General features: G+C 41.5%; 3 protein-coding genes and 1 pseudogene across 18 annotated transcripts; all 4 read left to right on the forward strand.

Moving 5' to 3' along the window:
- Window positions 1–81: 81 nt before the first annotated feature.
- On the forward strand, window positions 82–3,675 carry LOC112281347 (putative cellulose synthase A catalytic subunit 3 [UDP-forming]; annotated as a pseudogene). The gene is made up of 4 exons (XR_016500468.1): window positions 82–386; window positions 513–2,057; window positions 2,160–2,473; window positions 2,580–3,675. The product of XR_016500468.1 is annotated as a putative cellulose synthase A catalytic subunit 3 [UDP-forming] (transcript).
- Window positions 3,676–5,832: 2,157 nt separating this feature from the next.
- LOC112286634 (uncharacterized) lies at window positions 5,833–14,170 on the forward strand. 4 transcript variants are annotated; one of them, XM_024528720.3, is made up of 17 exons: window positions 5,833–6,405; window positions 6,633–6,768; window positions 7,297–7,431; window positions 7,779–7,918; window positions 8,153–8,334; window positions 8,439–8,622; window positions 9,027–9,234; window positions 9,507–9,553; window positions 10,230–10,388; window positions 10,706–10,839; window positions 11,029–11,095; window positions 11,327–11,357; window positions 11,685–12,043; window positions 12,202–12,543; window positions 12,829–12,927; window positions 13,463–13,525; window positions 13,680–14,170. In XM_024528720.3, the coding sequence occupies exons 1-17, from the start codon at window positions 6,391–6,393 to the stop codon at window positions 13,683–13,685; spliced, it is 2,307 nt and encodes a 768-aa protein (XP_024384488.1). In that variant the 5' UTR covers window positions 5,833–6,390; the 3' UTR covers window positions 13,686–14,170. The 4 variants fall into 4 exon arrangements, with proteins under 4 accessions (XP_024384488.1, XP_090107728.1, XP_024384480.1 ...); XM_090251602.1 differs by having other exon boundaries at window positions 13,683–14,170; XM_024528712.3 differs by having other exon boundaries at window positions 5,860–6,405; window positions 6,624–6,768; window positions 13,683–14,170.
- A 789-nt stretch (window positions 14,171–14,959) lies between these two features.
- On the forward strand, window positions 14,960–20,097 carry LOC112280095 (protein ADP-ribosyltransferase PARP3). The gene is made up of 16 exons (XM_024515149.3): window positions 14,960–15,441; window positions 15,587–15,797; window positions 15,897–16,007; window positions 16,216–16,276; window positions 16,472–16,544; window positions 16,683–16,854; window positions 17,000–17,133; window positions 17,238–17,603; window positions 17,830–17,906; window positions 18,064–18,224; window positions 18,343–18,555; window positions 18,692–18,794; window positions 18,948–19,030; window positions 19,158–19,301; window positions 19,430–19,609; window positions 19,772–20,097. Exons 1-16 carry the CDS (start codon window positions 15,107–15,109, stop codon window positions 19,817–19,819), a joined length of 2,472 nt encoding a protein of 823 aa, XP_024370917.1. The 5' UTR covers window positions 14,960–15,106; the 3' UTR covers window positions 19,820–20,097.
- Window positions 20,098–20,960: 863 nt separating this feature from the next.
- Window positions 20,961–24,553, forward strand: LOC141045601 (uncharacterized). Of its 12 annotated transcripts, none has more exons than XR_016504007.1 (6): window positions 20,961–21,214; window positions 21,527–22,870; window positions 23,002–23,078; window positions 23,260–23,385; window positions 23,667–23,745; window positions 23,892–24,553. XR_016504007.1 is itself a non-coding variant. In XM_090251618.1 (5 exons), exons 3-5 carry the CDS (start codon window positions 23,027–23,029, stop codon window positions 23,924–23,926), a joined length of 213 nt encoding a protein of 70 aa, XP_090107744.1. In that variant the 5' UTR covers window positions 20,994–21,214; window positions 21,527–22,870; window positions 23,002–23,026; the 3' UTR covers window positions 23,927–24,553. The 12 variants fall into 12 exon arrangements, 2 of the variants coding, with proteins under 2 accessions (XP_090107744.1, XP_090107750.1); XR_016504010.1 differs by having other exon boundaries at window positions 23,270–23,385; XR_016504009.1 differs by having other exon boundaries at window positions 21,527–22,493.
- Window positions 24,554–25,209: the final 656 nt, after the last annotated feature.

Raw genomic sequence — 25,209 nt, forward strand, 5'->3', positions numbered from 1 at the left:
ATTGAGAACCCACTCCAACTTCTTCACCAATCAAACCAAAACATACACAGTCATGCTTGTGCTGCTACAGTTGTCAACACCATGAACTTCTGCACGTCACTGTTGCAAGAAGATTTGGATGACGACTCTCATGCCTTTGTATTGCCGCCTCCCACGAACGGCGGGAAGCGTGTCCATCCGCTCCCCTTCACTGAATCCAACCTTCCTGTGCAAGCTCGGCTGATGGATCCTACGAAGGATTTGGCAGCTTACGGTTACGACAGCGTCGCTTGGAAGGACATAGTCGAGAGCTGGAAGACGAGGCAAGAGAAAATGATGACTGAAGGCGGCCATCGCCGTAAAGGATGCGATATGGATGTCGGTGACAATGGTCCCGATCTTCCAATGTAAGTCTTCACTTTCCGTTTAACAATCATCGCCCAATGGCTCTCGTGACTATGAGCAGAGATTCGGGTCGCCGCTCGTGAATGACTTTTGTCCGCATTTTCACGTTTGTGCGGGCGCTTGACCAGAATGGACGAGTCACGACAGCCTCTCTTACGGAAAGTCCCAATTCCGTCGTCGAGAATCAATCTATACCGAATGCTGATCGTAATCCGGCTTGTCGTGCTAGCTTTCTTTTTCCGTTACCGAATTCTTAACCCTGTGAACGACGCTTACGGAATGTGGGTCAATTCCGTTGTTTGCGAGATTTGGTTTGCTATTTCATGGATTCTGGATCAGTTCCCGAAGTGGCTGCCCATCAACCGCGAGACTTACCTGGATAGGCTGTCCTTGCGGCATGAGAAAGGAGAGCTATCGAAGCTGGAGCACATCGACATCTTCGTTAGTACCGTGGATCCCATGAAGGAGCCTCCCCTTGTGACGGCCAACACGATCCTATCCATCCTGTTTGTGGATTACCCAGTCGACAAAGTCTCCTGTTACCTCTCAGACGACGGGGCTGCCATGCTGACTTTCGAGTGCATTTCCGAGACATAAGAATTTGCCCGCAAGTGGGTGCCGTTCTGCACGAAGTTCAGCATTGAACCGCGAGCTCCCGAGAATTACTTCGCCCAGAAGATTGATTACCTGAAGGACAAGGTGCAGCCCACGTTCGTGAAGGAACGGCGCGCCATGAAGTGAGGATACGAAGAGTTAAAAGTGCCGGTGAAAGCGTTGGTGGCGACGGCGCAGAAGTGCCAGAAGAGGGCTGAACCATGCAGGATGGGACCCCTTGGCCGGCCAACAACAGCAGAGATCATCCTGGAACGATTCAGGTGTTTCTCGGTCACAACGGTGGTCACGACACGGAGGGTAATGAGCTTCCCAGGCTGGTCTATGTCTCCAGGGAGAAGCGTCATGGCTTCAACCACCACAAGAAGGCCAGTGCAATGAACGCACTGGTGCGAGTGTCGGCCGTTCTCACGAATGCGCCCTTCTTGAAACTTGACTGTGATCACTACATTAACAACAGTAAAGCCTTGCGCGAGGCTATGTGTTTCTTCATGGATCCCAGTTTAGGGAAGAGGGCCTGCTACCTCCAGTTCCCCCAACGATTCGACGGCATTGATCGCAGCGATCGTTACGCGAATCATAACACTGTCTTCTTCGACATCAATCTTAAGGGCTTAGACGGGATTCAAGGACCGATGTACGTGGGCACGGGATGTGTGTTCAACAGAAAAGCGTTGTATTGTTATGAGCCCATTTTGAAAGAGAAGGAGAACAAGCACTCCGGCTGTGGCGCGGCTGTTTCGAAATTGTGCTGCAGCAAACGAAAGAAAGACAGAAAGAGGGGGAAGTCGAAGAAATCTCGGAGGAAAGCGGCGGTCACGCGCTCTGATTCCAGTACTCCTATTTTCAACATGGAAGAGATCGAAGGGGCTGAGGATAAGTCATCACTTGTGAATACTTTGAACTATGAGAAACGATTTGGCCAGTCGCCGTTTTTCGTTGCCTCCATACTTCTAGACCACGGCGGTGTGCATCACTCTGCTAACTCGGGATCTCTCCTTAAAGAAGCTATTCACGTCATTAGTTGTGGTCACGAGGACAAGACTGAATGGGGCAAAGAGGTAAGTCACTCGTCTAGAATATCACGATAGAAGGCGTTGAGGGGAGTTTCTCTCGGACAATCGTGGTTTACTAAATTAGGGTTTTTGTTGTGATGGGTGCAGATTGGTTGGATCTACGGGTCTGTTACAGATGGCGATCAATTTATTGCATGCCAACCAGGCCTGCATTCGAGGGCTCAGCACCCATCAATTTGTCCGATCGTTTGAACCAAGTCCTGCGCTGGGCATTAGGTTCGGTGGAGATTTCTCTAAGCAGACATTGTCCGCTGTGGTATGGTTATGGTGGACCCTTGAAGTGCATGGAGAGATTGGCATCCATCAACACCACAATATATCCATTGACATCTCTGCCTCTTGTCGCGTATTGTGTACTTCCAGCTGTGTATTTGCTTACCGTAAAATTCATCGCTCCCACTGTAAGCATCTGGACAATTTGCCTTGTCATGCTGAGGATCTTTAGCACTTCTGCTGGTCTGATGCGCAATTCTCACCATCGGGTGTTGCTCGTTTTGGCATGCGCAGATTAGAAACCTTGACAGTTTATATTTCATCTCTCTCTTTCTCTCCATTTTCGTCACCGGCGTTCTCGAATTGCGGTGGTCTGGAATTGGAATTGACGAATGGTGGAGGAACGAGCAGTTCTGGATGTTCGGAGGCGTCTCCGCCCACCTATTCGCGCTTTTCCAAGGGCTGTTGAAGGTTCTCGCCGGTGTTGACACGAATTTTACAGTAACCTCCAAACAAGCAGACGATGAAGGCTTTGGGGAGCTGTACATTCTGAAATGGACGTCTCTCCTGATCCCCCCGACAACTATTTTGATCTTCAATCTTGTTGGAGTTGTGACTGGCGTCTCCGACGCGATCAACAACGGCTATCAATCCTGGGGTCTTCTTTTTGGGAAGCTCTTTTTCGCGTTCTGGGTGATCGAGCACTTATACTCCTTCTTGAAAGGCTTGATGGGCCGTCAGAACAGAACGCCGACCATTGTGATCGTGTGATCGCTTCCATCTTCTCCCTCTTGTGGGTGCGAATCGATCCCTTTCTGGCGCGCTCGGATGGACCCAACTTGGCAGAGTACGGACTCAGCCGCTAGCGCTACAAGTCTCTTGCACAGAGCTCAAATTCACAGAGCTGTCTATCTATACAGATTAGAGTATGTCGGGAGGCAGAAGCGTGACTGCTTGAATCGTTTATTGACTGCCGCAAAGCCTTTTTGTGCAGATTGCACGCTGGGTGTTGACAGTGTTCCCGTTTCTAGAGCCTTGTGCAAAGCGCACTATGCGATTTTAGTCTAGATGAATCTAACAGGATCGAGAGTGCGATTCTGTTGCCAGAATAACGAGAAATCGCGGGATTGTCGCTGGATTCTGAATCGCCATTGTTTTATTCAATTGCAGCATCCCCCAGGAATTTCCAGCTCTCGCCGCCGTCATCTCACGTCTCTTTCGGCGTCACTCTGCGTCTCTTTCTGCACGTTACCCCTCGTCTCTTTTGGCGTCAGATCACGTCTCCTTGCGTCACACGCAGAGCCATAGACATATATAGTAGTCAAGTATAATGGAGTGCAATAGACTATTGTCCAACATCATCAATTAACATTCCTCCCTTTTTCAACAATATTCGCTCATTCATTTATTCTCATTGCCAGTGTGATCCTGTGATTAGTTTCATTTGAGGTTTGTAATGAAAGTGAATGATGAGATAACAAGATTTATTAAGAATCGTGAATAAAATTAAAAAGATTTAATAACCAGGCAATTTGGGTGATTTCACACCTGGATGCTAATAGATGGTTGAGTCAACAAGATAAAAACACAAAAATAGATTATGTATGTATGTGTGGATAATGGTGTTTTGGTTTGATTTTAATAATTTTCATAATACAATCTTAATCAACTAATCGAAATCTCAGAAAAAGGAGAAAAAAAGAAAACGAAAAATTGAGAATTTAAGGTGAAAAGTAAATGTTTAAATGAGTATTAAGCTAGGAATAAAGGTTAGTGATTTAAGTATGCCAAAATTTATTCAAGGGAAACATAATTCATGATATTAATCTAATGTTGCAAAACAATATGCTTGAGAGAATATATATATATATATATATATATAGATACAAACAATGAAGCTCAAATAAAATTTCGAAGTTTTCAAAAAAATATATTTTAAAACTTCAATTTTTAAATTCGTTCTTATTCTTTAAAACAAATCTTATAATGCAACAAAATAAAATTGGTTATTTTGAAAGTATTAAAACAACATAACATTTTATTACAATAATAGAATAAATTTATTTATTAATTAAAGAGGTTAGTTACCAATAAAAGAAAATAGTCAAATATTGAAATTTAAACTGTTATTGATAAATAAACAAAGAAATTACATATTTATTTATTAAATAATCTTTAATTTAAAAATCTTTTATAGATTTTTGTTTCACAACACTAAACAATGAGTTAAAGATATATACTACAATGCTTTCTACTTTTCCAATTTGTATAATAAATAATAAATATAATTCTAAATATAAAAAATCTAAATTTCTTTCAAAAATGCACATTAAGCTTCCAAAGTATTAAACATAATTCTTAAAAATTATATCATACAAAATCATTTTTGACCTTTGTATTTTATTTAGTTACTTAACATATTTTTATATTATAATCATCTATAAAGTCATTGTCAATACAATCAATTTTTTGTTATTTAAAAAAATTAGCATTTTATTTTAATTATCTTTATTTTTTAGTCAAAGAATATATTTTTAATAATCATAGTTTACATGTTGAATGCATTTTAATAATACTAATGTTAGAACCAACCATAATATTTATATATTTTATAATATGTAGTTTTTAAATTTTTTAATTGTTATAAAATTTGCAACTAAATCAAATCCCAAATTCTAAAAGAAATACATGAATAGTTTCAAAAAAAAAATAATTTGATTTCAAAATTTAACATTTTTATAATTACTTTGTAATTTTTTTTCATATTACTTTTATTCATCATCAGACTCTTTTTTCTCTTATTAAGTGTACATGCATAGAATAAAATGTTTTTTAAGCACAATTCTTATATAAATCTTTTAATTTAAAACTTAAATCTATTTATTTGTAAGCACATAATTCACTTTTATTACACACCCAATTACACATCTACATATACTTAAAAGCTAATTTAAGTATCATTTCATCTATTTGTAAAAAAATATTTTCAGATTTTTTAAAAATCACCAGTAACATATTTTTACTTCAATATTTTTAGAAACACCTTTTAATAAATCAAGATAATACCACTTAAAAAATCAAAGTGGAAGTCTTTGTAAACTCTATCTTCATAGCTTTGTACACCACCATGGAAATTCATGGAAAATAATGTGATTGCTAATAAATGAGGCAAGAGAAGGTGCAATAACCACATTCAACAGAAATACATTCACTAATCATGCTCCCAAAAACGAAGAATATTTACAAAAACGGCTAGAAACAACAATTGGGAGAAGTCCCCATGACCGTTACGCGTGGAAAGGGCACCATCGAGGTCCGAATTACACACCCAAAGGTGCCAAGTCCACCACGGCACGGTGCAGATTCCACCTCCACGGTGTCAGGTTTGACCGTGCCTCATAATCCGGTTCCACAAATATCGGTCTTGAGGCAAATCTGCGGATAACCAATCAGAGGTCGCGAGGGGGCACGGCAGCACGGTAGTGGGGGGGGGGATTCAGTCGTCGTCGTCCCGCGTAGATGCCACCCACATCTATCAGACAGAGTGGGGACGGGGGCTCCGTGGGGTTCTGGAACAGGTCACTTCTTCTCTTCTCTCCGTGCCTTGAGGAGGGCAAACCCTAATGTGCTCCCCCCTCCTCCCCTGCGTTGTTGAAGTTCCGCTTCGTCGCTCCCCTTGTGCCTGGATTCTCTCACCCCCCACTGGTAAACGCAATTGGTCACTTCCGTTGTCCTTCCTAGCGCTCGGCAAAAGCAGGCGCCACGCTGCGCCATACTACTTGAGTGTACCTCGCTGCGTGAGACGGTGAATTGTGCCGCGTTGTGTCGCTCCATGTGTGAGGGTGTCCGCTCTTTGGTGCTGGACAGAGGGCATCTTCTGTCCGACGAATAGATTGTGGTCGGTACTTGGCGAGTGCCGTTGTTTAGCAGGGAGGGGGAAAGAGTGAAGTGAGTGAGTGAGTGAGTGAGAGAGAGAGGGAGGAGAGAAGGAGCGTCAATTTGGAATTCTTGGAGAGGGGAGATCGTGGACAGGAAGTGCGGAAGAGGTTTTGGTTTTTTTCCAGCTGGCTCGGTGTTGCTGTCCCGTCCGAGGGAATCAGACGATATGAATCATCCGCAGGTGCATTAGTTGATATCCTGTGGCCTCTTTTCGGAATTTTGCCCCCTGAACCTCATTGATGTTATGGTGTGTGCGCACAATCTGCTTCAATACTTCCTATTTTGGACGCGCAGTTTAAGCTGTGCGCGGCCTTGTTGGTGCCTGCTATGATCGCATATTTTCCCTGGAAATTCAGAGCTTGACTTTTTCACGTTTATTCGCGCTCACATTTTCCGCAGTCGTCGCAGAAACCATTGCAGAATGGTGGTGGTCGACGAGGAAGGATCGACAAAGATGTCGTGAGTCGGTCAGATAACCTGAATTGGAGACAACCTGCGCGCTCAACCTCCAACTCCTATTCCAACAGCAACTCTTCCACACAAGGTTTGCGTCATTGTCGTGTGCAATTACATTAAAGCGCATCGAGGTCGTTCTTCGAGTAATTGTTTCTGCGTTGTGCGATGGCAATGCAGGGAAGGATGCCTTATGATTGTAATTTAGGGTGTGTGTGGCGTTTGTTAAGTAGGCGGAACGTATTCATATACTCGTTTTCTTCGTATCGACGAGGCTTGCCCATCATCTTGTTTATAGAGCTTAGTGATTTGTAATTGGTTTAGGTTTCATCAAACTTGCAGCAGCGTTTATCGTGAAAGCATCCGCGGGAAGCAATATTAATATTGTGTACACTTGTGCCCATCCAAATCGCAGTTGACACATATGAGTGACCCCTATGTTATGATCTTTCAGCTGAAATTGATACTCCTACAATTTTGGCCATAATTTCGATAATGTCCTGTGTAAGCTTAGTAGTCATTGTATCTATATGTGGAAGGTCACCTTTGTTAATGTATGCCTTTTTATATTTATATTTATTATTGAGTATCAGAAACCGATTCTCGAATTGATCTTCAGGTGGGAGTAAAGGAGCTCATGATCGACTTGTATACATGTATACCTGCTTGATAGGGCAGCATGTTGAGGTTCAGAAAATTGATGGGCATGTTTATTCCGGAATATTTCATACCGGTGTCTTTGATAAGGATTTTGGTAAGGCTTCTTACTCAAATTGTCGTTGTCGTTGGTTTATTTTCTTCCTAACACACTAAGGCATTGTTATTTTATCATGCATGAGTTTGGATTAATTGCATCTGATAACATGGAAATTTATCAGGACTCTCTCTCTCTCTCTGAAGATTGTTGATGTTGTCATGTCTAAATTTCAATGTTTATCACGCGTTATTCATACTCTCGTTTGTGCCCTTTATTCTTACATTGGCTTGGTGGGGCATATTTTCTTTAAGAAAAGGTAATCCTGAGATGACACTTTTCACACGTTCACGCCCATCATCTTGATGAATTTTGATTCATAAAGCAATTTTATTATCATTTATTAGGGGTGATTGTAAAGATGGCGAGGCTTGTCAAAGAAGGTGCTCTCTCCACTGAAGGTGAATTAGTCCGGGAAGCGGCCAGAAAACCTCCAATTAAAAAGCTGCAAATTCAAGGAAAAGATTTTGTACAAATTATTGCGAAAGTAAGTCGCTTGAACTTTTCTGAACTGCTAGGGCTAAAGATATTTTATAAAGGAATGTTTTACTTCTTGTTTTTGGTATTGAACGTTACAGTTTTACTGTTGAACAATTGTCCTTATTGTTGCAAATATGTTCGTTTCCTGCCAACATGCCTACATAAAAACGACTGTCATGTCGGTCTGGAGTTACGCTGATCCTCTGATTGTTTTTTTATGTCATCCTTGTGGATGATGCAGGATGTTTCCCTTACTGGGGATGCTTCATCCTCTAACCGATCTCGAGAGAATCGCTCTGAAATAGTGACTGATTCAGCTGTTTCACAAGGTTGGCATCGCGAATCTGAGCGTGAGCTGAAGCCATGGAAGCCCGATGATGAATCTTCTGACACTACAAATTTTAGCTTGAGTAACACATGGAGGTCAGTTACATATGGTTCGTAGAAAGACTTAGGCACAACCGTAGTGTTATTCTTTTGTGCTGTTAAGGCGTATTTATCATATACTTTCCTCTTTTCTTTTACAGCGGTGGGAATTGGGACCAATTTGAAGCAAATAAAGCTCTGTTTGGTGTGGAAACTACTTTCGACGAGGAGCTGTACACGACAAAGTTAATTCGAGGCCCACAAATGCACGAAAGAGAGCGAGAGGCTCAGAGGATCGCTCGGGAAATTCAAGGGCAGCAAACACGGAACATGCATCTAGCAGAGGTATTGACCTGATGATTTGCCGCTTTTTTCCTCAGATGAAATAGCCAGTGCTGTGCCTTTCTGTGTAAATCTTAGAATAATTTTTAGTTGCTTACCCTTAACTGTTATTGGACGTCCTGTAACTTTCCAATTTCATACAGTTAATCATTCATTAACTCATGCCAAGTATTCGTGTTTTAAGATTGTACTGTGCTGTACTTTCTTTCTTTCTTCTTCTTCGTTTTTTTATTATCTACAGTTGGTCAATTTCAATGTGGTTGTCAATATGTTTGTCCTTTATTATGTTATTTAATGTAAATGCTCCTTTTTAAATGTATTGTTTTGTTTTTTTTATTTACAGTATTTAATATGCTCCGCCTCATCTTGTTGTCCTGTTTTCTCATACGGACAATGTTTTGTTTCAGGAGAGAGGAATCCATTTGGCTCCCGAGCTAGATGCGTTGGATGAGGAGGCTAGATACTCTGCTGTAAGACGTGGATATCCAGATGAAGGTGACGATGATGAAGACCAGCGCATCGACGACCATAACGATGAGACGTTTGGAGGAACAGTTACCACGGTCGGTATTACCACCTCTCAGAACAGCAGCAGCTCTAGCACCGCTATCCCAGGTAGGTCTTTATGACTAGCCGTCAAGGAGTTGAGTGTGTGTCACAACTATGTAAGACTTTTGATTTTGCATCTGCTGTGTACATGTTTTGTGAATGCGGGGTACTGGATCATATACGTACTCAGAAGTAGATTTTGCTTAGCAGTCATGTTGATTATACTTCCTAGGAATGTTGTGTAATTGCTTCTGCGCTACTCAGTATGCTTGTCATTTTGTCAACCCTATGTGTTTGGTAATACTCAAAAATTCTGTTGTTATTATCATCTTTTACAGGGCAAGTATATTCTGAAGAAAGTTCTACACTACCTGCAGAACCACAAGTGAGTCCCTGCATTCCTAAGTTATCCTTGTGTGGCAATCATAATGTTGCATCCTGATTGAGTTTCGATTGCTGTATCTACCCAATCATCTATTACTAGGTTTTTCCTACTACAAAATACCTACTGCGTTTTGGCATGTTTAAGGAGAAATATGTGCTGTCGAGGAAGCAAAGTATGCGATGGCGAGTGTGCATGGCCTGAATAAAATCTGTTCCCATTCTCGTAGTGACACTTAATGTACCTTATTTCCATCCTTTCCTGATGGTGCCGAAGTTCTGACATGTTTCTAGTGCCTCTTGACGCTTTGCTTTCTGTGCCGCAAAGCTTTCAGATCTCAGAGATTCAGTCTCCTTTTTTTTATTTTTTTATTTTCTTTTTATGGTGGTTTGAAAACTTATTAGATACTACCCTGTTACCACGATCTCTCTTCTTTCTTTTTAATGGTTTCTTGATGCTTGAAGCATGTAGAAAAATTTCTTGTCCTGTGGTGTAGATTTGTCCTAAGCTTGTAGTTAAGTCATTTCAAACCACTTCGCTGCAAATGTATTTATACCACGAAAGCTTGGAATTCATCACATGACTGCAACAATATGCGTAGCCTACATATCTGCCGTGCAGATGCATTTTCATTGTTGTTCGTGGTTTAATACTTTCGGTCTACGCGCTATGTGCGCAGATTGTGAGTGGAAGTTCAAGATCCGAGAATTCGCGAGAACTTCAGGATCAGCCCCTGGAAAAGGAAGATTCAGGAAGCTCTGATATCTTCCCTGAGAAGTTAAGATTGCGGAAATTGTCACTTTTAAATTGTGGTGAAAAAAGTAAACACTCCAGTAAGGTATTCACTCCTTGTTTATTTGAAATACAAATTTTAGACATGCATATTTCTTATCGCATTAGCTTCTATATTTTCTTCATGAGTATCATTTTCTCGCATCTGTTGTAAGGTAGAGAACCCAGGATCATCGAATCATAGTGGTGAGTTGTAGGAATATTTTCTTACTGCGAAGCTGTGCTGGGAAGATTTGTAATTTTTCATTTTTAATTGTTGGTTTGGTATTAAAGTAACCATAATTTGGGGTATGTAAGTAATGTGTTTTTACGATAATTCTTACTCGTCGTTATGCTCCTTGGTTGTTTGGAATTGTTTTGTAGGGGTCTGGTTCTCCCTATAACAGTCCTATGGCAAGGGGTTCCCCGCTGATGTCTCCATTAGTCGGTGATCAATCAGGCATTAAAGCTCTGAATTTGGATCCGAGCTGTCCTCAAGTCTCTGCTGATGTTATCAGGTTGGTCTTTTTCTTCACTCAAGTGGCTGATTTTTCGAGTTTTATCTGTTTGCTTGCTTATCATATATTGTTCTTTATCAAAGGTGTGGTCAATTTTCCAGGTACAGTAGTTTTTTTTGTTGAGGCGCATTTGTATTGAATGCATTTTCAAGGGGATATTGAATGATGTGTGAAGAATTATTTGTTCAGGGAATTTCAGGAGTATAAGCAGCTGAAGTACATGGAGCAAGTGAAAGCACAGTTTGAGACCTACAAGGTGCCAACGAATGACATTTGAAATTTGTTCACCAGTAACTTCTGCCATGTTTCATCTGTTGGTGCACTGAATCAGCGTGTTTAATTACCATACGTCTGTCACCCCGTAATTCTCTCTATAATTACAGATTTTGCTGGAATCTTGAGGTTTTGAAGATTGCAGTGCTTGATGTAGTTGGATGCGCGTGCACTACTATTGTCTTCTCTGACCTGATGTTGTATGTGTCTGTAGGAGTTGGAGCCACGTTCTCCAGGAGCTGCAGGTTGCCTTTCAACTCCTTTTCCAAATTTGGTTGTGTTTTATTTTGTATCACGGATGGTTGTCATGTGTTTTCATTCCTTCAGTTGTTAGTGTTGACTGTTTCTGCTATTGTTTTAGTTCATTTGACTCGAATATGTGTCATTTTTTTAAAGAATGAATGGGATTCTCGTACTGTATTCTATTCGTGATTCGTGATCTTAATTTGTTTCATTTCAAGGCATTATCTTGTGAGTTAATATTTTAGATTAACTGTGATGAACAAAATAACCGCACATCATTTATTTATTTATTTTAAAATTGAATCGTTATGAATTATCAAACATTGCAGCTAAGGGTCCTGCTGGAGATACGCCCAAAGAGAGCAACGTTCAGCCTGCCAGCCATGACCTTAAATCACATTTAGCACCAATGTCTGCTGCTGTTCAACGCAGTACTCATGTTTCAGCCCCACCTCCTTCGTCATTGCCTTTGCCGACAAGTCTGAGCTCATCAGAGAAGCCGGGATTGGTATGTACAATACCCAGTAGGAATGCAGCCTCAGTGTCGCCTTTTAGTGCTCAGACATCTCGACCATTCTCTAGTTCGCAAACTCAGACAACCTCTACTCCAAACTCGCCATCATCTTCTACATCATCTTTGTCTGCCGCTTCATCATCAAAAAAATCTCCGCTAAATGCACATGCCAAGGTACCAATTCCCCTTGATTGTTCGTCTTAACCTTAGTACTTGTCTTGCTTGCGCCATGTGGTTATAAATACTGTGAAGATCCTTGTTCTTTGTTTCCGTCTTTCACCTGATCTGGTGGTTCTTTTGCCTGAACATTCTACCATAATTCGTGTATGCAGGAATTCAAACTTAATCCAAATGCCAAGGCATTTACTCCAAGCACCCCCTCAGCCCGGCCAACTGTGTCTCAGCAGCACCCTGTAGTGGTTCAAAGTCCTGTGTACTCCATGCATTCTGCTGTTCCTGCGGCAACTTCAATACCAGGATCTCACGTGAATCTGCAAAACATCACTCAGCACAACCAATTCCCCCCGTATAATCATGTGGTTCCCTCACCAGTTGTTGCAAGTAACCCAACATCATATATGCAACCTTGGGTGCCTGGATTTCCAGTAGGAGTTGGAGGTGGTGGTATTTTACCTGGGCAGCCGAATATGAGAGTACCACATTCACAACAGCAGGTAGCATGTTTTCTTTGATAACAGAGCCATCATTAAGATGTCCATTCGTGGTAATACGTTTTGTATGCGTTGTTTAAATTCATCGTATGAGTAATTGTTGTTAGACACTTCGTTATCTTGAGACATTTCATTTACTTGCTTTTGGCGCAGACCATGACAAGAAATATAGTCAACTAGTTTGTACAGTATTCGATTCTACTACGATAATATCCAATATTTAGCTTTAGTATACGCTTTTACTACAGTTGCTCTTGTAGTGATCATTAGTCTTAATGAACATCGCAGGCAATGCCCTCATATGGACACCCTCAACAACTAAAATTTCCGATGCAGCCTTCCTCTTCTCCCATGCAGCCTGGCCTTTTGCATCCAAACGGCCAAGTGGTATGATCCTTATCTTCCTTGCTCTGACAACCATTTTCCTAGATTGTGGTGCATACCTATATGTTAAGAAGATGCGTTGTAGTCTGTATTTATTCTCTTCCGAAATGCTACACATTAATGTGCTTCGCTTGAAGGGTTCATTTGGAGTTTTCTAACGCAGAATATGACCCAACACATCGGACACAAGTTTCTTTGTGTTTTGATCTGATGAACGTTGAGGGTCTCATTTTAAAGATAAGTTGAGAAGTATTATTCAGTTCCAGCACGAATTACATGGATTAGTCAAGACAGCATGCCCTCACAGTACTCGGAGTTAGTCATGCTATAATTTACTTCAGTTTTTTCCTTATTATTACTAGGGTTTCGACAGTATGTGTTTGGCCCCAACGTGGCCCGTTCTGGCAGTATTCGTGTCGTTCTGTACTTGGTAAATGTTTGATTGCTCTGTTAATCAGGAGGCATGCATTTCGTTGTCAATTTTGGGAGCATTCTTTATCTGCATTTGACAAAAGTTTGAATCCATTTTCCTGTGCAGTATCCACCACATATGATGTACGCGCAACCTTCAAATCAAGTCGTTTTCGTGCCGTACCCACATGTATGAACATGTTGGTTCTTGCGTTAGTAATTCATGTTAATTTTCAATGTTGAACTGAACGATGGAGCCTGATGTTAGTGTGGGTGGATTAGCCTTTTTGGAGACTTAGGACTGATGATCACTTGTTGGGTCGTGGGTTATTTTTGTTTCGCAGAAGTGATAAAAAATGTTTCGATTATCAAGCAAGTTTCAGTCAGGAGCAAGAACTACTAGAAGACCATCCATTGTTACCGTCATATCCTTAACATGGTCAATGAAATACGAGGCGACCACATCTTCGTCGACCATCTTGCCTCCAAGCCCTTAATAGACAACTGCAGTTTTGTGGAAATGTCCACTCGACTCACGACAAGAGGATATGCTCATCCGAGTGGCTTCACACTGTTTTTCGAATCCTCACCGTGAATCAACACTACGCAAGCAGGAGTGAGTGGCTTCTGGAATGCTGAGACAGCTTTTAGAACGAGGACTTAGACGAGAGTAGAGAAGCTGGTAGAGATGAGAAGCCAAGAGTAGTCGGGGCCAGTCTGCTCTCCCAGCAGTAATATCCATTCAGTTTCTATTTCGGGCTTCGCATTCTTGCAGTTGGTCAAGGTGCTGTACTTCGATTTGTTAACTCAATTTGTAATGGATGTTTTACCTGTACTTCGCCTTGAGCAGCTCGTCACTGGTTATGCAAGCTGGTTTGTTCCGAACTTCAGGATTGAAGCTCTTGGAACACACGCTATTGTTGATGTGCATTTCTTAATAGTTGCGGTGCATATGCTGCGCACGCCCGTGTGTCTGTTAATTGACGTCACCAGCCTGTCTTTGGCTCCGATTTTGGCTCACACTGCAAGCCACTGCACAATTACAATGGATACCGCATCAGTAAGGTTACTCATGTTCCAAATACAGTTGCACTAGCAATGCGGTGATCAACACAGAAACTGTGCCTCACCAGAGGGTTGTATCACCATAAGCTGCTGGTTCATTTTCTGCACTTTTCCTGATCACATCACGTTGTCTCTTCCGCTTAACACTTAAAGAGAGGTCGAACAGGATTGCCACTAAAATGCGGCAGCGGCTACGGATGGCAATTTGCATGGGGTGGTAGTATGGGATATTCCTTCCATATTCTAGTCTTAGTACCCTTTCCGGTTACTTATCCATTTCAATGCCATGGGTAAGAGGACAATTAACTCGCGGCACAAGCCGCGTGTGTGTGCGCATGAAGTAGCAGTAGTTAGTAGCCCTGTAGTTATAGGGATATGATCTCTAAGTTGGGGGGGGGGGGGTACAGTGGGAAAGCGGGAAACGCTTGAGTCTGCGTTATGGGAGCCATTATTGATGCATGGCACTTGGCACGTTGCTTGCTCGCCAATTGTCTGAGTCAAAACCTGGCTGCCATGCCTTCCTCCCACTCTCCTGCTTCCCTTCCGTCATGCTATAAAATCCCACCGAAGACATAGCGATCTGCATTACATATCATTCTGTATCCTTCACATTTTTTCTTTTGTAGCAAACCTCATAGATTAAGGTGGGTTTTGTTGTTATTGGGGTTTAGGACCAGTGGTGGAGGTGGTGTGTTGCAGGGTCACAATGACGACCGCGACGAGGGAAACAAGGGGTAAGGCTAGGCAAGACGAATCGTATGAGCCAGAACCCGATGGGCCGGTGCATGAAGGTAAGAGGCAGAGGGTGGTTGTAGGTAGTAGTCCCGCCCGTGGGACCCGATCGGGTGGCAAAGCTGCCAAGAGCACCAAGCAAGATGCTCACACTGAGGAGCTCAACAGTTCCGCTGAGGACACCGTGGAGCAGTTTCAGGAGTTTGTCGACAAACTGAAAGATGAGTGTTCGATTGAGGACGTCAGAGCCATCGCTGTGGAGAACGGGCTCAACTCCTTGCTTCCCGACAATATGCTTCTGCATGGCGTGTACGTCTTACAGTCGGACAGCTTTATTTGCTCAAGGCTTACATTGTCCTGAGGAATTGATGTGCAACGATTAGATATTGAAAAATGTTAAGCAACTAATCGGACGGGGCCCACGTTATACTGATTCGGGAATTTATGGATGCAGTGCCGATCAACTCTTTTATGGGCCTTTGCAAACCTGCCCCCTGTGCGAGTCTCATGGCACACATGCCGCGCTGATATGTGATGGACATCAGTACAAGTGTTCTGGTTTCATATCGGAGTGGACGATGTGTAACTATACGGCTCCTTCGGCGGAGCGCACTAACGGGTGTTTGAAACTTCCCAAGAAGTTGAAAAATGAGTTTCTAAAGCAGGTTTGAAAAAATGACTTCGCATGCTTCCTTTTCAAGTGTTGTTTTTTTATGCTGTCAATGTGACACTGACCCCTCTTCCATGTGCATGATATTTGGCAGTTCGAAAAGTCGCATGATGCCTCAAAGAATCCCAAGCGAGTGCTAGCTTCTGGTGAAAAGCCATTTTTGGGCATGACGATCGTGTTGTCAGGTCGATTGAGTCGTAAGCAGGTGAGTCGTTTTGCTTCATTTTCTGGGGTTACAGCACCAGTCCACGACTTTACGAAAACTTTACACAGCACTAGAAATTAACTGAGACTAGAGTGACTGGCAGATGGAATGTAGAAGTCTTTTCATTCTACCGTCAAGTTAGGCTGCGTAGAGGTTTTTTGCTCTCAATTAACGACTGGTATCGATGACGTTAATGCTGCTGTTTCAGGGTGCGCGCAGGGCCGACATAGAGAAGCACGGAGGAAAGGTTGCTAATGCCATCAAACCGGGTATGTTCCAGCAACTCGACCTCTTTCGACTATTAGTTCCACCATTTCGTAATTTGTATAAGTATTGCTGGTGAAGAACCCTGGAAAAAAATATATCTCGGGTTTTGGAGTCACGCCATTTGAAGACGATGGTTGTTACTGCAAAGTATTGGTGATAATTGCTAAGTCACAAATTATGTTTTTGGCACTGTTCAGGTGTGACATGCGTAATAGCAGATGCGCGAGATGCTAGCGGGGGTGGTGGATCAACGAAAAGTGCAGATGCGATGTAAGTACTATCGAGTAATTTAATAATTCTCTCAAAATGGTTTGCTTATCCTAAAGATTAATGTAAGTGTAATATAATTACGCAACTGCGTTTGATTGGCAATGAGTAGCACAATGCTAACTGGTGCATTTGTTTCAGATCTTTGAACATTCCGGTCGTCAGAGAGGAGTGGATTACCGATTGCATCAAGCAGAAGGAACAACTTCCGCTGGAGAAGTATGATATGGCTGCAGAATTCCCAGGAGAGCGTGATGTACCCTGGGACAAAATGTCTCCTCAAGCTGAGGCTGCTCTATCTTTGATGGCTGAGGTGATCAGATCAATTATCATCCTAATTAATGTTGTTGATTTTGATATACTTATATTTTCTGATGTTCGTAAACCACCACTCATGTGAGGCTAGTTTCAATTCTAATCTGTTGCTCTGTGGTGCATGTCTGCTTCTGCTACTACAGGTGAAGTTGGTCGGGAAACGAGGGGTATACAAAGACACGGAATTGGAGGAGGAGGGTGGAAAAATATTCGAAAACAAAGATATTATATACAACTGTGCCTTCTCCATGTGCGACATGGTCGCTGGAATTAACGAGTTATGTATTTCTTCCCCATGCCTTTCATCATAGTATATTTGCCTGAAATTGGGTGTGGATCTGACAAGGCATTGTAATTAACCCAATACTTGGTTGGTTTCAGCTACGCAATAATGCAATTGATTGAAATGCCCAATAAAGCAGTATATCTGTACTACAAGAAAGGTCGCGTAGGAGATCGGCTGCATAACACGGAAAGGCTTGAGGAGATGGACAGCACTAGACAAGCCATGAGAGAGTTCGTGAAGCTGTTCGAGACTTTGACAGGGAATCCATTTGAGCCTTGGGAGAGAGAGAAGAAGTTTGAGAAGAAGCCAATGAAGTTCTTCCCAGTTGACATGAATTCGGGAGTTGACGCCCGTGCCGGAGGCCTTGGTGTTCATCAACTTGGCACAGCGGCTGCTCATACCAAAATGAATTCTCGGGTGGCGCAGGATCTAAAAGTCCTCATGAGCCAAGAGGTTTACCGGTACGGGTCATTAGGAAACTAATTGATTTTCTACTACATGTGGATGATTCGATTTTGCCTTTAGTTGAAATAACTTCGGAACCAGCAGCGTTTCAGATGGGATGATGTGGTTTCTGATGTAGTTCGGAGGTTTTGTCAAGGCTACTTGGTGTAGCACTGTTGTTGCAACTACAGACAATGTAAAAATATGTGGTTTTTTGTCATCTTACCTTCTTTCCTGCATCAGGTTTGCCATGACGGAAATGGCTATTGATGCACCTGATCTTCCCAGCGGAAATTTGACGGAATTTCACCTGGAGAGATGTAAGCTGCTGGGATTCCCGTCCCTTATTACTTTTCATTAACTGTCTATTATTTGAAAGTTAGGGACTAAGCTCAATTATGAAAGAAAATCCAAAAACTGTAGTCTGTAAGTGGAAGTTTATGTATCTGCTTAATATTTTTTTATGGGGGAGGACAGGTACGGATGTGTTACAGCAATTCGCGGCGTACCTGAGGGAGCCTGAGGAAGACGAGTTGAAGCATGAACGGATGTGCCTCGACTTCAGCAACAAGTGGTGGTCGCTGGTGCACACCACCCGTCCATTTGTCATTAAGGATATCGATCAAGTCGCACAGATGGTGAGTCATGTTGTCTACTGGCTACGAATCTGTCTCAGACAGTATCTCAGTCATTATAATCTAATGAATATCCCTTCACGTTGATTGCTTCACATCATATGGCTGCCATGAATTGCAGGCGGCGCCAACTCTGGAAGCACTGAAGGCTATTTCAGTAGCATCCCAGTTAATTGGGAACTTGAAAGACGAATCAACTCTTGACGATCCATTGGCAGATCGCTATGCGAAACTTGGCTGTCAGATCACACCTTTGGACCATGACAGCGAGGACTACAAAATGATCAGCAACTATCTGGCCAAAACCATCGCACCAGTGAAATTCATGGATTCGGTATTTAACAATTCAATGCTCGTCTTGACCTTCTTGCACATGAAAACTATATGAATCGTTGCTGTGATGGTTCTGTTCTGGTATATTTCATTTAAATTTTGATATTTCAGGTTTGTTAACTCTGTGAATGTTACAGGAGTATTCTGTCAACTTGCAAGAGGCTTGCTTGATAGATAGTGCTGCAACTCCTTCTCTGAAAGATATTAAGAAAATGAGCAACAAACAACTTCTCTGGTGTGGTATGGTGCTTGTATCTTGGCTTTCTCCGGTTGGTTGTTTGGGTGATGACAATTGTGCACATGTTTCATACTTTCAGAATCACTGGATATTTACATGTGATTACACTACGCTGGAAGAAAATAGTCGTGATAATCATATTGAAATTCATACAGGTACCAGAACTTGCAACCTACTCGCTTGCATGAAAGTAGGCATGCCACCTGCTTCAATTGAAGCCCCAGCCTCAGGATACATGGTAAGTAATATCAATATGGATATGGCTAGTATATTTCAGCATGTCAGTGATGATTTCGTTTTCTTATTATCGCCTTGACTAAGCGATAATGGACTCCTCGCGGATATGGATTGAAATGTATGTGCAGTTTGGAGAAGGGTGGTACTGTTCTGATTCTGCAGCCCGGGCAGCTCAGTTTGGGTTTACAGCCGTAGACCGGCCAGAGGGGTACCTCATATTGGCTGTCGTGGGGTTAGGAGATGAAATTTTAGAGCTTACTAAACCTGAAGAGGTATACCTTCTTCTCTCTGCACTTCTAATTCGTTGCTTATCAACAGAAGGTTTTTCTTAGTTCAAGTGTAATAAATCCAATTACAACATTTTCTGTGCACCCTTACGCTTTCACCATGCTGGATGCAGGATGTGAGCCAATACAAGAAGAAGAAAGTGGCAATTAAGGGTCTGGGAAAAATGACGACAGATCCGGACGGCTATATTAAGTTCGAAGAGGACATCACAGTGCCATGTGGTCCACTGATTCCTGGCAAGGAAGATAGTCCTCTCGACTTCAATGAGTTCTGTGTTTATGACTCTATGCAAGTGAGCAGCATCATCTTACTACTCAAATTCATACTCCATGTGGTAGTTGCAATATTATATTTCTTATGGATTCACGTCATGCAGAAACAGAGAAGTCTCCTCACATTATTCTCGTCATTTCTTTTCACTGATTCACTTGGGTGGTCACAACTGTGTCTGTAGGTGAAACCTCACTACCTGCTTCGAGTAAGATACGAGTTGGTTGCATAGATTGGCAGCGAGGCAAAACAATGGTGCTGGGGTTACGTTGGGCTGTAGCTCAACATTTCATGTAGTTGCTCATAAAAGTTGGATTTTGAGTTACAACTGTACTCATTTTAAGGAATAGCCTCACATTTTGCGTAGTGAGAGAGTACATGGATGTAGAGCAGTTTATCTGGTCTGGAACACGGTATTTATATCTGCTGTACAGCATGAACATGAACATGAACATGAACTTTGTTGATTTTGTAACCATCTGAAAGGTGAAATTTAAAACTTTTAGTGAATTGCATTGATTTGGTAACTTTGTATATTAACTGGTCTTGTTTCGCACCAGTAACTTCACTTTTTAATGCTAACTTCTTGCAACATTACTTCGGAAAAATATGTGCAACAATTGCTTCATGAAGTAAAGCATTGTACTAATGTGTATACAGATGGAGCAAGCAAAAAAATGAGTATCAAACTCAAATAAATGTAATATAGAAATTTCACATGTGTTGAAGAGAGAAAAGTAATGATATTGCACATATTAAGATGGAACATACCATTCAGTTACATTCTTCTATTAATATATACAAATCTAATTACTGTTGCACTGGTTACTATAACACTGCTATTTCAATAAAGCTGAGTTCTTTATGTCTTCAAGTAAATGATTTTGGACTATTTCTTCCATGAATATAGTCACTCTGTTTGAACATGTCCACATTGTGTATGTAGCCGTTAACTTGGACTGAATAATATAAATTATATGTCTATACATATTTGTTACTTTTTGTATGCAAGATATTAATATTACTTTCGTGTGTATATAAGATTAATTAATTAAAATGAAATTTTAATTTTGTCAATTTCATGCATTTCTCTGAGACTATTCATAGTAAAGATGTAAAGTCTTCATCAATTTTTAATTGTTACTTTCCATAATTTACACTAATTATGCACATATATATGCACACACATATATATATATATTTCAAGTAGTTTCAACAGTTCTGAAGTCAACTTTATTAAATAGTACGAAAATTATTGTACCTGTAATTTAAAACTTTTATTAAGTGAGTTCGAGGGACCAAAACTACGCGGCAATATGGGAAGTTTTAAAATTTCAAGTTCACTTCCTCGACGACAGAAAACTCTCCGTCCAAATTGTTCGTCGTCTTTAAGACATTGATCCTCGAATGCTGCATGTGTTGTTGTGCTGCCATAGCCAGGATCGCTCTTCGAAATGGTCGACGCCGAGGATTTCGACGATGACTTGCTTGACAGCGCCTTGTGAGTCCTTCTTCTTTCTCGTCAGCTACAGTAGTTCTCTAGTGTTACAGAAAAAATGTTTGCAGCTACATTTCAAGCTGCTTCATCCAGTTTCGATTTCCGTGGAGTTGATGGCTTTAATCTCAAGTAAGATGACTGTCTTATCTCTCCGGCTCTTAAGAGTTCTCGAAACAGAATCTTAAGACAGTTAATAAAACGAGGTCTAGTATCTTACATATGCTCAGAATTACCACTCTAATCAATCACAACGGACCTATATTTTGTGAATCTTGTTTTTTATTTAATGTGGATTATATTTAATTCCGCATCGAGTAACTTTTATTCATGGATTGTAGAGCCTGTATCAATTATGGCGCCTCATAAAAGTTAAAAAGTTCTCGAACAAAGCATTGTGATGTACGAGTCCTCTGATGACATCTATTCTGCAACATGAAACAGAGAATTTGCAGGATATGCAGAACTTGTTGGAAACCATGATGCAGCAGCTACTCTCCAAGGAAGTATTATATGAGCCGATGAAAGAGATTGTTGAGCATTACCCGATATGGCTGGAGTCATTTAAGTCGGAGCACATCACTGAGGACTTGGCGCGCTACACAAGACTACACGACCTTATCACGCAGCTGTGCCTCTTCTTTTTTTATTCTAAAGTTGTAGAACTTCTGCAGGATATGTAATAATGTGGGCAACCATCCCGAGATATAGTTCACGAGCTTGCGCCTGGACTAGAACTTGGAGAAGGCGGTTTGCCAATGTTTGTGCCTCCTAGTCTTGTACTTGCTGTAGGTCTTGTTTGTCAACTATGATTCTCTCTGTGAGATAATTGCATGATGGTTAAGATTTATCTATTGATATGGAGTCAGTATCATTTTGTTTGTGTCCGTTACCTGCTTGGAAATGAAACAGTGCACCGAATCTGTATGCGTTAAAAGATTTATTACAGTCTCACATATTAAAGTTTCGTTAACGGAGCTTTGAAGAGTTAACTTGAGAATGTAAACCGTTAGATGTTTATCTTCGTCATTGGAGGCTCCCTGAATTCTCAGGAGGAGGCGCACTCGGTGGTCCTGGTAACTTAAGCACCATGTGATGGATATCTAATAATAGGTTAGCAAGAAATATAGATAGATAGATAGATAGAAAGATAGATCTTTTTTTGGTCTGGTGAGGGATCTGGTTGAAATCGAACATAAGGTGTGGATCAAAGGTTGTCCGTTTGAATTGTTTGTTAGATTAGAGATTTCTAGTTATCTTAGTAGTCTCAGCGAAATTTTACGTTTCCCACACTTCGCGACTCAGGAAGGGCATGGGTTTTGAGATAGCATCGTTTCTATAGGTCAGCAGTCATGGCAACGACGCGTTCATCTTAAAATTCAGAATCGTTTGGTACAGTGTGTCTGCTGAAGTAAGTGGTTGCATTGACAGATTCTTGTCCGGTGCAGAAGTATAATGTATGCTTTCGAAAGAAGTTTTCGATGCTCTTCTTTGTGAGGGATTGTTAGTGTTGGATGGTTCTTTTGTTTTAGCGCCATTCAGGTAGAACGTTGCGGTAATTTTTTAATCTGCCACACACACACACACACACACATATATATATATATGGATGTTCAAGCATATCGTCGGCTGGAGTGCGAGATTTTCTTCTTTCTTAATGAAATGGGGTGATTGTCAGATCAATGTCACAGCACCTAACAAAGATGGTGATGAGATCACGTGGCTGAAGGACTGAACATAATCATACTGAGAAAACGGGAAGAAAGTTCATCAAGCTCAGTGAAATAGGTGGTTTGAGTTGAACAAGCCAAGAACGTGAATCTGACTCATGTAGTAGATGGCCTTACTAACAGAAGTTAGTTATTCTTTCGCCCAGGCACATGGGGAACTAACTGCTGCATACTTGACGGCTTGGATAGGTTTTTTTGAGGCATGCACGGCTGAATGTGCCTATTAAAAGTCTTGGAGGGTAATATAAATGTACACAACATCTTCTGTAAGTGGATGAAAACTTGGGTGATCTTTTCTGATATGTTCCTCAGCTTATAAGACAGACTGTGCAGTTTGCTATCTGAAGTGTGTTTATTTTCACGTCAGTGATTTGAGTAGAAATGCTTGAAGATGTTAGAAAGAGGAGGCAACTTTTTGTGATGATCGATTAACAACGAGCGGTGTAGCTTCATGTAGTCTTGCGGGTTCGCCATGTTACTGCTCAACTTCTATCCAGGAAGAAAGCAAGGTCGTTCCATCAACCAGTTTTCAGCACAATGTACGATTACAACTCCATTTATTGATAATTTCAGGTAAAATTCACTACCATTTGGTGATATAAGTTGGAGACATAGCATTGAAACGGTTGCTTGAGATAAGACATAAATTTCAATACCTTCGCAAATTCTTTCCTCTTAGAATGGCACTGTGAAACGTCGTTGTGTAATCGTAGAGTACTTTCTCACCGTTCTACATAGGTGGAAGTTTTAAAACTTTCAGAGGTCATTAAAATTTTCACACTCAATGATTCATTCTCATGTATCACTTGTGGAACTGGCGTTTGGGCGGTTCAACTCGAGATTGACTTCTACAGGAACATCTTAATTATAGGATGTAGATGTTGGAACGCCACTGTTCACCACTCGTGCATTTGATCTCCACTTTACTCAGTGGTACGTGATTCCGGTTTCGACGCTCTACTTGTAGGAGTCGCTAGTCGAGGTGTTGAGCATATTTTCGACAACGGCCTTTCATGTACACTTCACGTCTGTGTCCTGGTCATGTTTAATACTAAACCCTCACATGCTGGTGGTTGCAGGATATAGGGTTGCCATTCTAGCCTTTGAGTCATAATCGAAATTACGTCTGGAAGATATCGAAGTGTTTCATCATGGCGAAGAAATCATCCTTGAGTTTTTTGGTGAACATGATTCCTAGAGGTTTACAACCACAGCACCGTGACATGGAATCGATTGCGCTTTGGGGTGTCGCCTCTGTTGTAGGCATATTTTGGCTTATTCAACCATGGGATTGGCTCAGTGAGAAGATTTGTGGTCCCGAGGATAAAAACCCACTGAGCCCTTCCAGCTCATTCAGGTCAAACTCTTTGTGAAAATGTGAAGGTCACAGTGAACTGATTCCAAGCACGCGATGGTTTTGTCAAGGACATGGTCACCCCAGATGCAATACTCAATACTAAGCTTCCTCAAGTACCCAAAATGTCCTACATATCAGAACTCTATCTGCAACTTGCGTTGCTCCCGGGGCAAAGAAATGAGATGTTTCAGCCTGTGGCTTTCCAAAAACGTGCTGATATTGCGTTAGAACCACATTGTTAGGTTTCAGAAAAGGTTGGAAGCGCATAGATGTAATTGCAGCTGTGTCTTAAAGACTCACTGCCTGCGATGTATCATTTTTGGTAGGATTTATGCGTGACCATTATCTGCGGATCAGTAACTTCGATATGCTTGGTTGCTACAACTCTACATAGAAGCAGTTCGGTGGGTACATGTCGTACGCTTCTGCGATCAGTACATGCTGATTATGTGCGTCTGATGATACGGTCGCAGATATTACAGAGAAGTGAGTTTCCTTTTCTTTTTTTCTTTTCTTCTTTTATTTCTTTTATTGAGGGATCTGTTATCGTAAGCTCCCAGACAGATTGCAGCCTAGACCCAGTATCATCCCATAAAATGATCTTCGTACCACAAGTTACAGTTCATTTACAAAACACTTCTAGAAACTACGAAGTGTACAAGACAATTTTCTCTTCAGGAGCTTCTCAAGATTTTTCAATAGGAGTCACGATCCCAATCTAGCATATCTCTCTAATAATTTGAAGATGTCGTTCCTTAGGTAGCATAAATCACGCATGAGTGGACAGGTCTAGCAGAGACAAATTCGGTGATACGAAGGACTACTCACATATTTGAAATACAAGTAAAAAATTTAAAGCAGAAAAAATCAGACGAATGCAACAGATATTTTGAACTGGTGATAGGGCAATACTGCACGTGTCGTAGTAGAGAACAAGAACGAGCAGGCTCCAATACAGACGAGAAGAGATTATTCTTCCAAAACCGATACGTTTGGAGGGCTGTACTAAAACACTGACAATGAAAAGATAAGCAAACCAT

This window comes from Physcomitrium patens, chromosome 1, assembly GCF_059467195.1.
Source record: "Physcomitrium patens ecotype Gransden chromosome 1, ASM5946719v1, whole genome shotgun sequence".
NCBI classification, from domain to species: domain Eukaryota; kingdom Viridiplantae; phylum Streptophyta; class Bryopsida; order Funariales; family Funariaceae; genus Physcomitrium; species Physcomitrium patens.

Coding starts and splice junctions, on each gene's coding strand:
- LOC112286634 (XM_024528702.3), top strand. Junction 6,769..7,296: donor CAGCAACTCTTCCACACAAG/GTTTGCGTCATT, acceptor ATTGATCTTCAG/GTGGGAGTAAAGGAGCTCAT. Junction 11,096..11,326: donor CACAGTTTGAGACCTACAAG/GTGCCAACGAAT, acceptor ATGTGTCTGTAG/GAGTTGGAGCCACGTTCTCC.
- LOC112280095 (XM_024515149.3), top strand. CDS start 15,107: ATGACGACCGCGACGAGGGAAACAAGGGGTAAGGCTAGGCAAGACGAA. Junction 19,031..19,157: donor CCCCAGCCTCAGGATACATG/GTAAGTAATATC, acceptor ATGTATGTGCAG/TTTGGAGAAGGGTGGTACTG. Junction 19,610..19,771: donor GTGTTTATGACTCTATGCAA/GTGAGCAGCATC, acceptor CTGTGTCTGTAG/GTGAAACCTCACTACCTGCT.
- LOC141045601 (XM_090251618.1), top strand. CDS start 23,027: ATGTGCCTATTAAAAGTCTTGGAGGGTAATATAAATGTACACAACATC. Junction 23,079..23,259: donor AAATGTACACAACATCTTCT/GTAAGTGGATGA, acceptor CGAGCGGTGTAG/CTTCATGTAGTCTTGCGGGT. Junction 23,386..23,891: donor CCATTTATTGATAATTTCAG/GTAAAATTCACT, acceptor TGGTGGTTGCAG/GATATAGGGTTGCCATTCTA.